Genomic DNA, 14,098 nt, shown 5'->3' with positions numbered 1-14,098 from the left:
TTTTAATATTAATAGTATCTAATATTTTTTATGTATTTAAAAATATGGTTAACATGTATTTTTCTTTTTCCCTATCTCTCTCTTTTTTTTAAGGGGCCCAATATTGTTGTGTGTCCGGGGCCTCAACCGACCTTAATCTGCCTCTGCTTACACTCTAGTGAGGGTTTCCTGCTTATTCGTTTTGATCCATAATTCCCTGCCCGTCAGTCTTAGTCTGGGAACCAAGAGGCCTTTTCCACCTTCCGCAGGCTACAAGCATACCTTCTTCAGAGACATTAGAACACCAGCATTGGATAAGGAACCCTGCAAAATGTGTTCCTTCTTTGGGTACTGTCTCTCGGCACTAGGGTATTCTTTAAACACTTTTTTCTTTCTTAGTAGCTAATCCCCCATAATTTTTTGATATTAAACCTTGCTTGTTAAAATGATTGTGTGGTTTCTGTCTTCTGACCGGACGCTCACTGATTCTCAAAGGAGGCAGCACACCCCTCTGAAAATGTCTCATAAAATCAGATTGGAATGACCAGGGTGAGGCATTAAAACAGCACTTCTGAGTACGAACCTGTATGGAGCTTGCAAGTCTATGGCCATGGAGCTGCCAATCCTTTAAAGTGGCTTGGGGGTTTTAGGCTTCAATATATTTGAATCACTTCTATTAAATTCAGCTATGGCAGTTTTGTACATTCAGATTAGAATTAGGACAAAAGAAATATGACCAGTATAATTTGCTGGAATCCTTCTTTATATGTGGGAGAAGGGCTGTGGGCTGGCAAAGTCATTATAGCCTAAGGCTTAGTTTTAACACTAAGCCTTTCCCACCCTTTTAATACTAAGATCTTTTCAACACTAAGCTTTTCTCCACACCCTTGACTGTTGCATGATGTAGGGTGGTGCACTCTTAGGAGGAATCCAATTTATGCCTCAGATAAGTGGCTTTGTATTCAGAGACTTCCCTATTTGTATATTGGATTAAAGGTTTTAATTGTTTATGCTATACAGTGGTACCTTGAGATACGAATTTAATTCGTTCTGTAACTGAGCTTGTAAGTCAGTCAACTCGTATATCAAACTGCCGATACTGGACCAGTGCGCCAATGCACCAACTAGCCACAGCTTCCCGAATCACAACTTGTATCTTGGAATTTTGCTCGGATCTTGAACAAAAATACGGACTAAGTCGCAGCTCGTATCTTAAAAAAATTCATATGTTGGTCTGTTCATATCTCAAGGTACCACTGTATAATAAAGCAAAGACCAGGGGCTCACTCTCTCTGATATTGCCATCAGCACTGAAGAGACAATCCTCTTTTCTCCATGAGTCTATTTTCTCAATTCCGCACCGTTCTCCCTCAGGACCCAGAATTACTAGCCGCGCTGGTCCGTGGCATTTATAGACTTAACTCTGATCTTAAATGGAGCACTTTATAAATAAGAATGATTCCCCCAGTTTTAAGAAATTCCTCTGTCACTTAGATTCCTCCCTGGATTATATCCCTCAGTCCTTTGCTCCAGAGTCCACGCTTACAACATTCACCATTTAGGTTTCCTTTCCTGCTTTAAGCGTTTTCACTTCTTTGCCTTTTTTAAACATTTCCTTTGAATTATTTTATTGATTTTATATCACTCACCAAAATAGGCATTGATTGTAGTATCAATTAAGCTAAAGTTTTAATTTATACTGTCAAAAAAAATCTCATTTTTGCTTTCCAGAATTTCCAATATGTACAATATATTGTTTTCCAACTGGTTAACCTAAAGAACAAAATTTCAAGTTTTAAAAGTACTTTTATATTTTAAATATACTTTATATGATATTTTTCTCTATCTTAAAATTTCATTCTACTGTAAAAATACCAATGATGTGATGTTTATACTGAAATATTATAAAGCCCTCAATACCACTCCGAACAACCGTCATAATGACATCGGCCTGCCTAGAAGGAGCTTTCCCAGCTTTGATGAAGAGTCCGTGTTCGGCTGACCAGTTGTTAACACTGTCAGTAACTGGAACGTCTGAAAGTTTTGAACAAGACTTTGGAAGCTACAACCAGGTGACTCAACTATTTATAATTATAGTTCAGTGTCCAGAGTTGAGCAATAAAAAGCAATACCTGAAATTCAGGAGAACTTCAGCAGAAAGAGGTGTCATCTGACAAATATGGAAAGTGAGATTCAGTCAGGTTCAATGACTTTTTCAAGGTCACACAGGGGGAATGTGGCTGAGCAGGAAGGATGTAGACTGTTATCTTTTCATCTCTACCACATTGAATTTGGTTAGACTACTGCTCTGAAGCTGATGAGGATCAGAGTTCCTTGTGATAAAATTACTTTTAAAAGGCAACATTTTAAAGGTCCTCGTCAAACCTAAACTTTATGATCATTTTGATTATTTTATTATTTATTTATTTTTTAGTTAGCAAGAAAGAAACAGGAATGGAGAGAGATGAAAAGCATCAACTCATAGTTGCGTCACTTTAGCTGTTCATTGATTGCTTCTCATATGTGCCCTGACCATGGGGGGGGGGCTCCAGCTGAGCCAGTGAACCCTTGCTCAAGCCAGTGACCATAGGGTCATGTCTATGATCCCACGCTCAAGCTGGTGACTCTACTGCAAATTCTACATTTACATTTCTCTCAAAACAATGACCATTATAGAAGAAAATCTTCAAAAGTATATTTTAAATAATAATTATTATTATTATATATTTTTAAAAAGCACTGGAATCATGTCAGAAGAAAAAAATCTAAGCTTGCTTTTCTAATGTTTCTATGGTGATGTCATCAAAGTCTCAATTATATCATCAGTAAAAGCCACCTAATAAAATACGGTCTTTTGTGAAGAAAAAAGAGATAATATGTGGGAATTACTTTGAGCTTTTCTTCAGAAAATCACTATAGTACTAACATTTTTTTTTTTTTGTACTTTTCTGAAGCTGGAAACTGGGAGAGACAGACAGACTCCCACATGTGCCCGACTGGGATCCACCCGGCACGCCCACCAGGGGCGACGCTCTGCCCACCAGGGGGCGAAGCTCTGCCCCTCCAGGGCGTCGCTCTGCCGTGACCAGAGCCACTCTAGCGCCTGGGGCAGAGGCCAAGGAGCCATCCCCAGCGCCCGGGCCATCTTTGCTCCAATGGAGCCTTGGCTGCAGGAGGGGAAGAGAGAGACAGAGAGGAAGGAGGGGCGGGGGTGGAGAAGCAAATGGGTGCTTCTCCTATGTGCCCTGGCTGGGAATCGAACCCGGGTCCCCCACACGCCAGGCCGACGCTCTACCGCTGAGCCAACCGGCCAGGGCAGTACTAAGATTTTTAATATGTCATAGTGCTAGCAATTTAAGTTATATGTCTTATTTAAAATTTGTTATGTTTTGAGGTAATCACCACAAAAAGTAGACTTGTATATGATAAAAATCACAATTTAGTAATAAATACCTTTTTGCCAGGTGGGTACTTGAAATATTGGGGGCACTTTGTAAAGTATATGATTATCTAACCACTATGTTGTATACCTGAAACTAAAAGAAAATAATATTAAATGTAAACGGTAATTCAAAAATAAAATAAATTAAAAATGGATACTTTTTCATGTTGCAGGAATATGACTTTAGAATTAGCTTATCATCTCTTTTTTGTATAAAACGTTGTTTTTTTGACGAATGATTTGGCCTTTGTCATGGAATTTATTTTCAAACCACTAGATGGCGCAATTTGAGGTCTAAAGCCAGTGGGGAAAAATGGTCAGCGGCTTGGTGACAGAGTTACCTTCTCTTTAGCAAAAAGAAAATTGAGGGAAAACATGAGAGGCGAATGTTATTACAATACTATGTGAATTTACAGAATGTCCTCCTCCAGAGGCAGAGGAGTGGAGAGCAGAGTATGAGGTCAGGAGACATTCCTAGGTGCAGTCCTTCACTAACTAGCTCTTAGACAACTCACTTCACTCATCCGAACATGGGTTTCTTCTTCTTACTCTAATTCCTCCCTCTCTTCCCTTCTCTGGAACCAGGACAGAGATCATGGTTCTGTGGAAGCCACAGGATATAGATACGAAGCACTCAAGAAGGAAGATGATAGTGTTCAGTGTAAGTGCTTGGTCTGAGAGGGCTGCCAGTCAACAGTCACAAACATTAATTACTATTCCTGACTCTGCTATGTTCCACAGCAGGATGTGACCACAGTAAACTTCCTCTGCCCGTGGCCCCTTCTCTATGAAATCGACTCTTAAAATTTGACACCTGCCTCCTCTACAGGATTAATGAGCTAATGCTGCCAAAGGCCAGATCTTTTCATGAAAGCTGCTAATTACAAGCTAAGCATCAGTGGGTGAAGGCATAACTAAAGCCTGCCCTTTTATCTGTATTAAAATCCTGTGTTGGGTGATATCATTGCCACATGTTAAAGAACATTTTTCTGGAGAAGTGAAAATTATTAAGAGGGAGGAAATTAGGCTTTTGAAGGAAAGTGTAAAACCAGGAGACAACCCCCCTGCACAGAGAAGGGTGAGGCTGACAGAATAGCCTCTTCCTTGATAAGAAGAAAAATTGTGTAAGAGTGGAAGTTTTGGATCCATTTTGAGTTGATTTTTGTGTATATTGTAATATAAAAAATGTTTCAATTCCATTCTTTTATTTGTGGGTGTCCAGTTTCCCCAGATCCATTTGTTAAAGAGACCGTCCTTTCTCCAATGCTATATTCAATGCTGAAAAAACGGAAAGCTTCACTCCTCACTACAGTGCTGGGAGTGCTAGCCAGATCACCTAGGCAGGAAAAGGAAACAAAAGGTGCCCATACCAGAAAGAAAGATGTAAAATTATATCTTTTGGCAGATGATATCATCTTAGATGTAGAAAACCCTAAAGACTACACACACACACACACACACACACACACACACACACACACACACTGTTAAAACTAAGAAACGATTTCAGAAAAGTTGTAGGATACAAAATCAAGAAACAAAAATCAGTTGTGCCCTACACACTAACAAAAAACTATCCCAAAAAAATTTTTTTAAAGGAAACAACATAAAATACCTAGGAATAAATTTAAGGAAGTAAAAGATTTGTACACTGAAAATTATGAAACACTGATGGAAGAAATTAGACACAAACGGGATATCCTGAGTTCATGGATTTAGTAACAATATTTTTAAAATTTCCACATTACCAAAAACAATCTATAGAGATTCAACACAATCCTCATCAAAATCTGAATGGCGTTTTTTACAGAAATAGGACACAGCCATCTACATTTATATTTTTTAATATTTACTTTCCATTAAAATAGTGAATACTCTTATAGAATTACCCATAGGATAGATTCAGTGAAAAACTATTTCATTTTTCAAATTATTGCTTCAAGATCTTAGTTATAGTCTGAAAATACGAAAAGAGAAAAAAATTTTAACTTGTTTAGTAGTGTGGTAAACTCACTACATTACGACTAGAAAACCTAGATCTTATTTCAAACCACATGATTCACTAGCCATGAAATAATAAAAGTAAGAATAACAATAAGTAAGAAAATCTTTCATTTGGATTTTTTTTTTTTTTTTACAGAGACAGAGAGTGAGAGAGAGGGACAGACAGACAGACAGACAGGAACAGAGAGAGATGAGAAGCGTCAATCATTAGTTTTTCATTGCGCGTTGCAACACCTTAGTTGTTCATTGATTGCTTTCTCATATGTGCCTTGACTGCGGGCCTTCAGCAGACCGAGTAACCCCCTGCTGGGGGCCAGCGACCCTGGGCTCAAGCTGGTGAGCTTTTTGCTCAAAACAGATGAGCCCGCACTCAAGCTGGTGACCTCGGGGTCTCGAACCTGGGTCCTCTGCATCCCAGTCTGATGTTCTATCCACTGCGCCACCGCCTGGTCAGGCTGGATTTTTTTAATGTACAATTTTCCCACATCTACTAGTATTTATTTTTATCATATTCTTTCTGGAAGTCAGTTTTCTTATCTAGAAAATGGGGATAAGAACCCCAACTTCAGCATCTGCACAGGAATACTGTAAAGATGGAACAAAAAACATGTAAACCTGCATTTAAAATCACAAACTGCTATGTAGAACTATTATTGCTACTAATGCGAAGAACCAGTATGGCAATGTATAACAGCATTAAGGGTCACTAGAAGAAAGAAGACTGAGTCTAACTAAATCGGTCGGCTGTGAGAACCTGGAGGCAGCATACCTGGACCTCATAAATATCTCATACTCTCGCATACCTCCTACGTCTCTCACAAATGAACAACACTTAGTTAACAACCATAGGCCTGCGGATGAAAGGAATTCTGGCTAAAGATGCATTTTCCAGTCTCATCTTATATCAGAAATTTGAGCTAGTCCCAGATGATGATTCCAAGTTGTCTCTTGGATATTTGGGCTGTGAGAGTTCTTAGAGTACATACATTTATAAGAATTTTTCTATTGGGAAACCTTTGCTCCTGAAATGAAATGGCTACAACAACAATATTCTCTTAGACAGCCAAAGATTATCTTCTTCCATGTGCTAAAAATGAGTTACATTAAGTAATTGTTTGGGGGCATGTATGTTACAAGGTTGCCCTACTATATATACTTCCCTTCTGTTTACCTTCTCAAAACAATTTTCCCCAGTGTGGGACATACACTCCACACATACCATCTGGTCAGAAAAATCAATAGATGCTTAAATGCCTGGAAGCATTTCTCTCTGTTCACAATAGCTTTATTATCTCTGTGTTGAAATAAAATGCTTTTTTGATCAGAATCCTCTTTCTTAGCACGTAACAATAGATAGATGGAAGCTTTTCGATCAGAGCAGAAAACCACCACACTCAGGATGAATCAAAGATTTACGAAACACATTGACAGAGCTAAAAATGTCCTTACCTGGGCAATTATGTCTGTAATTTCCGAATAACTGCGGCATCGTCTCACACAAGATCGAGCCAAAAAGTCTTCCACCAGCCGTGTCCCAATGCCATATCCCCTGTGGGCGAAGAAAAGAGTGTGGTCTGGAAATAACATTTAAACAACAACATATCCAGGGAATAGTAACTAGTCTACAAACAAAGGAATTGGAGGAGTCAAGGCTGAGCCAAACTTGATAGTGCACACTAAATGTAAAGAAGTTTGGTTGGTGTTTGTGACCCAATAATTCTCATTAGCAAGAAACTTCCTCATTATTAGCTGTTGACAGAAACAGAATGAGGATGTAGCTAACTTGTCTGCTACAGGTGTCTGGATGCTCCTTTTCTCTTAGCAGAGTTACCATGGTAGGAGGGCAGGCACATCTGGGATGGTCTCCAGGAGGAGAGGATGAGGGGAATAGAGAAATCATTTTTTGTTGCCAGTGTAGATGCTAATAGTTAGAACTCTGAATTTTAGTGAAAAGAAAAAAGAGCCAAATTTAGAAAATTCACTTTTCATTTCAGGGAAACTGAATCTATGGGACTTGGGAGAAAGCATCTGTATCAGCTCTACCTTACAACAAATAGTGTGAGTAGTACTTGAAGCATAACTGTGAAAACACTTTATTGAGATGTGACCTGAGTCTGTGGCTAAGATGGCTGAGCGAACACCCTCAACAAGATCAACCGAAGAACTTTCAATCTAGTTGAGAAAGTATGAACTTAATGGTGGAAATAAAAAAGAATAAGCCTGGCCCTGGTCGGTTGGCTCAGCAGTAGAGCGTCGGCCAGGCGTGCGGGGGGACCCAGGTTCGATTCCCGGCTAGGGCACATAGGAGAAGCACCCATTTGCTTCTCCACCCCCCACTCCTTTCTCTCTGTCTCTCTCTTCCCCTCCTGCAGCCAAGGCTCCATTGGAGCAAAGATGGCCCAGGCGCTGGGGATGGCTCCTTGGCCTCTGCCCCAGGCGCTAGAGTGGCTCTGGTCGCGGCAGAGCAACACCCTGGAGGGGCAGAGCGTCGCCCCCTGGTGGGCGTGCCAGGTGGATCCCGGTCTGGTGCATGCAGGAGTCTGTCTGACTGTCTCTCCCCGTTTCCAGCTTCAGAAAAAATACAAAAATAAAAATAAAAATAAAAATAAAAAGAATAAGCCTGCCTTTGCCAGACCGCTAACACTAAATTGGTCTTTTCATTTCACAGCAACATGTAAGTAGACAAGTGAAACAATTTGAATGGAACAACAGATGACCCAACAAGATAAACACACCACAGTTTGTAGAGGCAATGTTTACTCCACAGGGTCTAAAAGCTTGGGGGAGGGGGTAATTTGGAGACTGGGAGGTTGTGGGGAGACAAATTTGATGTTGGAGTGCTCATTTACTCATTAAGCAGTGAGATATTCTACTTATACTTCTGAGTGGATAGTAACATTCAATTTAGCTTACTTGTCTTTCAGGAAAAATGTTTTGTGATTCTAAACAGAAAGTTCACACAGAATGGACTTAAAAAAATAAATACATACTTTACAGAAATAGTTATACCAGCATTAAAAAAACATTTTCTTGTGTTTTCTAATTTTTATACATATACACAGGCTTGGCCACTGGGAACAGTGATGGGAAGCCAGAATATTATGGTCAGTGTTTTGCTCAAATATATATTGCTTTGGTCAAAGGGTATGCTCCTGCAAAGTAGATATTTTGTTTATTTATATATCAAATTAAAAATGTAAGATGCTCTCAACAGAAGCTATTAAAGATAGCCAAATGTGAATTATTGTTTTTCTTAAGGCAAGTCATTTCGGCAGCCTCTCAAATTTTATTCTTTAACTAATATTTCATTTATATTTGTTAAAATGTGTGCTCAAATAGTAGCTAAGCAGAAGTATTTTTTTTAGTCAAATGAGTGAATTACTTCATTTTGTACAGATGTTCTAGAGTGCAAATTTAACATAAGCTAAATAAAATGGTGTAACTTCTGGAAATGCTAAAGACATGTTTAAGTATGACCTAAGTGTAAAATAGTTTAAGCAGCTCTTACTTTTACAGACAATTTAGCTGAGGATGTGCCCCTGACTAATAAGAAGAAATAAAGGAAATAAAAAACAAATAAACATGGATCAAAATAAATACAGGACAATTAAAAAGAACTTTCTAATAGAAGAATAAACAGGTAGACAGGGAGAAAACCAAGGGTTAAAAAAACACACAACAACTTTAGGCCCTGCCTGGTGGCTCAGTGGATAGAGCGTTGGCCCAGGGTATGAATGTCCCAAGTTCAATTCCAGGTCAGGGCAGACAGGAGAAGTGACCATCTGCTTCTCTCCCCCTCCCTCTTCTCCTGCAGCAGCCAGTGGCTCGATTGGTTCGAGCATGGGTCCGGGTGCTGAGGTTAGCTCAGTTGGTCTGAGCACGTTAGCCTTAGGCACTGAAAATAGCTCGGTACTTCAGCATCGGTCCCTGATGGGTTGTTGGGTGAATCCTGGTCAGGGTGCATGTGAAAGTCTGCCTCACTATCTCCCCCCATCACCTAAAAAACAAAATTTTAATATTTATTTTATGTTTCTTTCTGCATTCCAAATGAAAATACAATGAACCCTTTTAAAAAGCTCTAAAATGCTCAACTCAGAAATTATGTCTTTTCTTTAAGATGTTATTTATTAAAATAGAAGTACTGGTGAAATGGAGCAAGAGAAATCATTAGAGGTGGACAATGTACAAAGGATGTTAAGAAACAATTCTCATTCCACAGGAATGAAAGACTTCTACTTACATTTTATCCAAATATGTATTCACATCTTCATCTTTTTCATAATCCTTACACAGTTGGGCAACCAGAGCTCCATAGGTGAGGACAAAGAGATCTTTATTCTGGACAAAAAATGGATAGATCACGTTATAGGCAGTTACAAACAATAGACTACTCTATCTTTTAGTCGGATGCAGCTTTCCAGATCACGTGTTACTTTTCCACCCTCCATTGAACTCACATTTGAATACCTTACTGGAAGGGTGGGGAAGAGCTATGAAATCTAATTTCTTAACACGAGAACCTCTTTCTATGCATTCATTTGTGTTATATAACTTCCAGCATATTTTCATGGAGGAAGTTTCTAAAGAAATATTAATTGCTAATATAAATTCTTATTGTTCTGGAGTGGCCTTTGGTATATGCTGCCCATGCTTTCAGTTGGAAGAAACGGCTGGTGAGACTTCTCATGAGTCTGCATACTCCCTAACGGGTTCCAGATCTGCCAGGAGGACCATTGGGATAAATCCAACTGTAGCAGCAGATTTATGATTTTTTTCTTTATATTTAGAAAAAAAAACAACAGAAGAACTTGCACTTTCCTTACAGAGATCCAAAATATGTCTTGTTTTCAGAGTAAATTAAAAATTAAAACTAAAACTGAGGATAATTAAGAGTTGGCTTCACATAAATATGTATGTTGAACTATAGGAAACAGAAAACACAAAGTGCAATCAATCCATTTTAAAAAGTCTCTGTTTTGCATCTATCATTGAATACTATCTAAGAAAGGACCGGAGACATTAGAGATAATTTATCCCAATGTTCTCAGTCTTGCAGAAGAGGAAATGGGGCCTCAGGAGGAAGGAGTGAGTTGCCCAGCGAGCCAGCAGGTGGAAGAGCCTGGGACTGTAGGTTCCCCTTAGACAGCAGTCACCGCTGAGTGCACAGAAGAAGGCACGTTTGCAGTAGAGGTGGGTCGGACAGGGAGGTAGGAAGGATTGTCACTGTTGAAAATTATCTTATTCTATGCATAATCTTGTATTTTTATGGAAAGTCAAATGTGGATTCCAGGTTAGAAGGGGTGCCCTTACCTCTATGCTTAGGTATCTTGGATAGCCTGACATATACAGAAAAACAAAGCCTGATGATATGTACTTAATATCTTTTTTTTTTTTTTTTTGGTATTTTTCTGAAGCTGGAAACCGGGAGAGACAGTCAGACAGACTCCCGCATGCGCCCGACCGGGATCCACCCAGCACGCCCACCAGGGGCGAAGCTCTGCCCACCAGGGGGTGATGCTCTGCCCTTCCGGGGTGTTGCTCTGTCCCGACCAGAGCCACTCTACCGCCTGGGGCAGAGGCCAAGGAGCCATTCCCAACGCCCAGGCCATCTTTGCTCCAATGGAGCCTCGGCTGCGGGAGGGGAAGAGAGAGACAGAGAAGGAGAGGGGCAGGGGTGGAGAAGCTTCTCCTGTGTGCCCTGGCCAGGAATCGAACCCGGGACTTCTGCACACCAGGCCGACGCTCTACCACTGAGCCAACCGGCCAGGTCCAATATCTTTTTTTAATCATGAGCAGAAAGGGTCAACAAACCAATAAAATTATTTATTATTTATTTAACAAAGGGACATTTATAAAATGTTATATAATTTTGATCCAAATACTTCCAAAATTGGTCTAATACCACCAGAGTCCTCGCTATTATGTATGGGTCTATAGCATGACAATTTTTTAATCAAATAGAATATTTATGTATATTATCACTAAATAAGTTTTAAATGAATAGATTCTAAATATTATATAACACATATAGACATAATCTATGTTGAAAAATATAAATCAAAATGTCATAAATGTATATAGAATATACATCATATGTATTAATTGATATTACATTAAGGACACTATTATATATAATTCAGTTATAAGAAAGTAACAAATGCATTAGTATTTCTACCAGGAAACGAAGAGTCTAAAGGAAGTGATTTAAATAAAAATATTGTTAAACAAATCATGGAAGGGTCATCATGTGTTGAATTTTAGTTTTGTTCTTATTTCAGTTTTCCAAGAACTTAATCATAAATATATGAATGCCTATATATGAAATATCTGCCTAATATATAAGGAGCCACAGCAGAAAATAAATTACTGCTACGTGCCAATACCACAACATAGAAATAAGCAAAGGTGAAGGAGAGAGAGAGAGAGAGAGGTGATGATGATAACACGGTGTTATCACTAGCAATAAAACAAAAGAATTTAAAAGGAGATAAAATTATATGCTATCTATATGCCACAGCCCCAGCACTACGTCCATATATAATTAAGGTCCAGCTGAAATGATGGAATTTTCTTTTCTCTCTCTCTCTCATTTTGATGGGTTAATACTAACTATATTTCACTTCCAGGTGACTTTTTAGTTCAATATACCCATAAAGGCCAATTTTTTCCATTCTGCTTCATGGCCAAAGGATGTACCTTGAACTACTGGTCCAGTAAGGACTCAAGTTCATACAACTTATTACAAGAAAGGTCAAAATAACTTTATCAATTTTTAAAACAAGTATTTTCATGTATGAAAAACAAAACACCATTAACTAGTTCAGGAGTTTTTGGCTATATCAAGATAAATATGCATTTTTATCAAGTGACTTAGATATAATATAAACTATGTACAGTTTTTATTTTTAGCATTTGAGAGACCTGCTTAAAAATAAATCAAGATCCTAGCATGCCAGAGGGGCATCTGTAGGCATATCCAACTGGAGTGTGAATGGGTTAGTCATACAACTTTTAGTACCCACGGCTGAAATTACTAAATTTTATGCAAGGCTTATTAGTCTTCTGAAATAATTAACAGAGCTTTAAACTTAATAATGAGCTTTTACATATGTATCTTCTGAAAGCCTAAAACTATAATAAGAGAGGATTAAAGAAGAATATCCCAATCTAATCTGTAAATAATTGAGTTTATTTAAACAAATAACTCTGTACTGTAAATATATAGAAAATATAATAGCACATACCAAATTACAATAATAACCCCTTACACTTAAGACTAAGGAATATATTTTTGAGGCAATCTTTTAATACTGAGTTTTGTATGATATATTTCTATTTACTTTAATATATAATCAACTATTTTCTATGCTTTTCATTTTCCATTTCATGAAGTATGAAATGCAACAAATTACATGTGGAAAATACAAAGAATTGCTTAATCTTTTCATATTTTCTGTCCGAGACAAGAAAAATTTGACACTTCTGTAGCTATAACCAGTCAGCAAAGAAGACCGTGGAATATGGATAAAGAAATGATTATTCTGTTATAGTGAGTAAGAGGTTGTAACTATTCCCAGAGGTGTCATTTAGGATTCATTTCACTAAGCACTCCCTTGAGCCACTGAAAAACTCTACTTACAGCATTACCTTTCAAAATAAATCAGGAATCACTTAAAACACTTGAGAACATGTTTATAAAAAGATCTTACTATTTTCTGGTATTCTGGTCTTCTGTGTGCAGGGCGAGACATAGTGCTTGATAGAAGAATGAAATTTTCGCTTTCTTTCCCTTGGCTTTGTTTTGTGTTTGCAAGCTTTGAGACACCAGTGCAACTTGTGCACTCCACTGCTTTTGCTCTTTGCTAAACTGAAGAGGACAGTCAGAACCAGGACTGTGCTGTAGCCACGTACCTCGCGCCGCAGAGCAAGTAAGTACTGCTTTCTTTATGAAGATGAGCTGTAATCTAGAGGCATAAAAGCTGAGAGTGGGAAGTCAGACGGAAGCACCATCTACTGAAAATTCTTTAGCCCAAGGGAGTACAAGAGTGGTGTTTTGCTCTCCTGCCAAGGCATTGTTTTAAAATCACAAACAGAAAGCTTCATAATCCAAGATAGATCTAAATGTTAGCATTATTCAGTCTTTGTATTGATTGTTATATGAACTCAAGACAGGATCAGCAATCTCTAGGCACAAAATCCTGGGTACAGACCACATCAACTCTAATGGGAATCACATTATCCCCCCCAAAATTGACATCATAGACGCCATCTTGTGTGATTAAAAAATTCAACTATATCTGGTAACATTTTATTTAGAACCAGCAGTTTGAAGGAGTGCTAGAATTTTGGTTGCTGATATTTTCTTATAAAATTACTGCTCAAAATGGGTATTCTATAGTTTAATAATGTATGATGATTCTGGCTGATAGAGAAAGCCCTTAGCTTTCTTTTGATAGTCTCTGAGATGTTGGCTATTGAAAGCTCTCTTTATACAGAAGTATAGATATTTAAAGTTGAAACAAGAATCCCTCTCATCTTGACAACTGCAGGGTGTGGAGGATCAAAATGTTTCCAAGAATAGTAGCATAAAACTTAATTAAAGAAAGTCGTTTCCTACTTCTTACAGTTTGAGTCAATTATCCCTATGTGTTCTGGAAAATTCTTGCTATAAAG

At 38.3% G+C, this 14,098-nt stretch overlaps 1 protein-coding gene across 1 annotated transcript in view; it reads right to left on the bottom strand.

Annotated features, from left to right (window-relative positions):
- TRAPPC3L (trafficking protein particle complex subunit 3L) overlaps positions 1-13,176 on the bottom strand; it is a 47,249-nt gene extending 34,073 nt beyond the window's left edge. Inside the window, exons 1-3 of the mRNA XM_066371807.1 lie at positions 13,135-13,176; positions 9,666-9,763; positions 6,875-6,974 (exon numbers count right to left, since the gene is read on the bottom strand). Coding sequence (XP_066227904.1) covers positions 6,875-6,974; positions 9,666-9,763; positions 13,135-13,176 — 240 coding nt within the window. The remainder of the gene's footprint in view (positions 1-6,874; positions 6,975-9,665; positions 9,764-13,134) is intronic.
- Positions 13,177-14,098: the final 922 nt, after the last annotated feature.

Source organism: Saccopteryx leptura, chromosome 3 (genome assembly GCF_036850995.1).
Source record: "Saccopteryx leptura isolate mSacLep1 chromosome 3, mSacLep1_pri_phased_curated, whole genome shotgun sequence".
In the NCBI taxonomy this organism is placed as follows: Eukaryota; Metazoa; Chordata; class Mammalia; order Chiroptera; family Emballonuridae; genus Saccopteryx; species Saccopteryx leptura.
The sequence above is the reverse complement of the archived record's forward strand: the minus strand, read 5'-3'. Positions and strand labels throughout refer to the sequence as shown.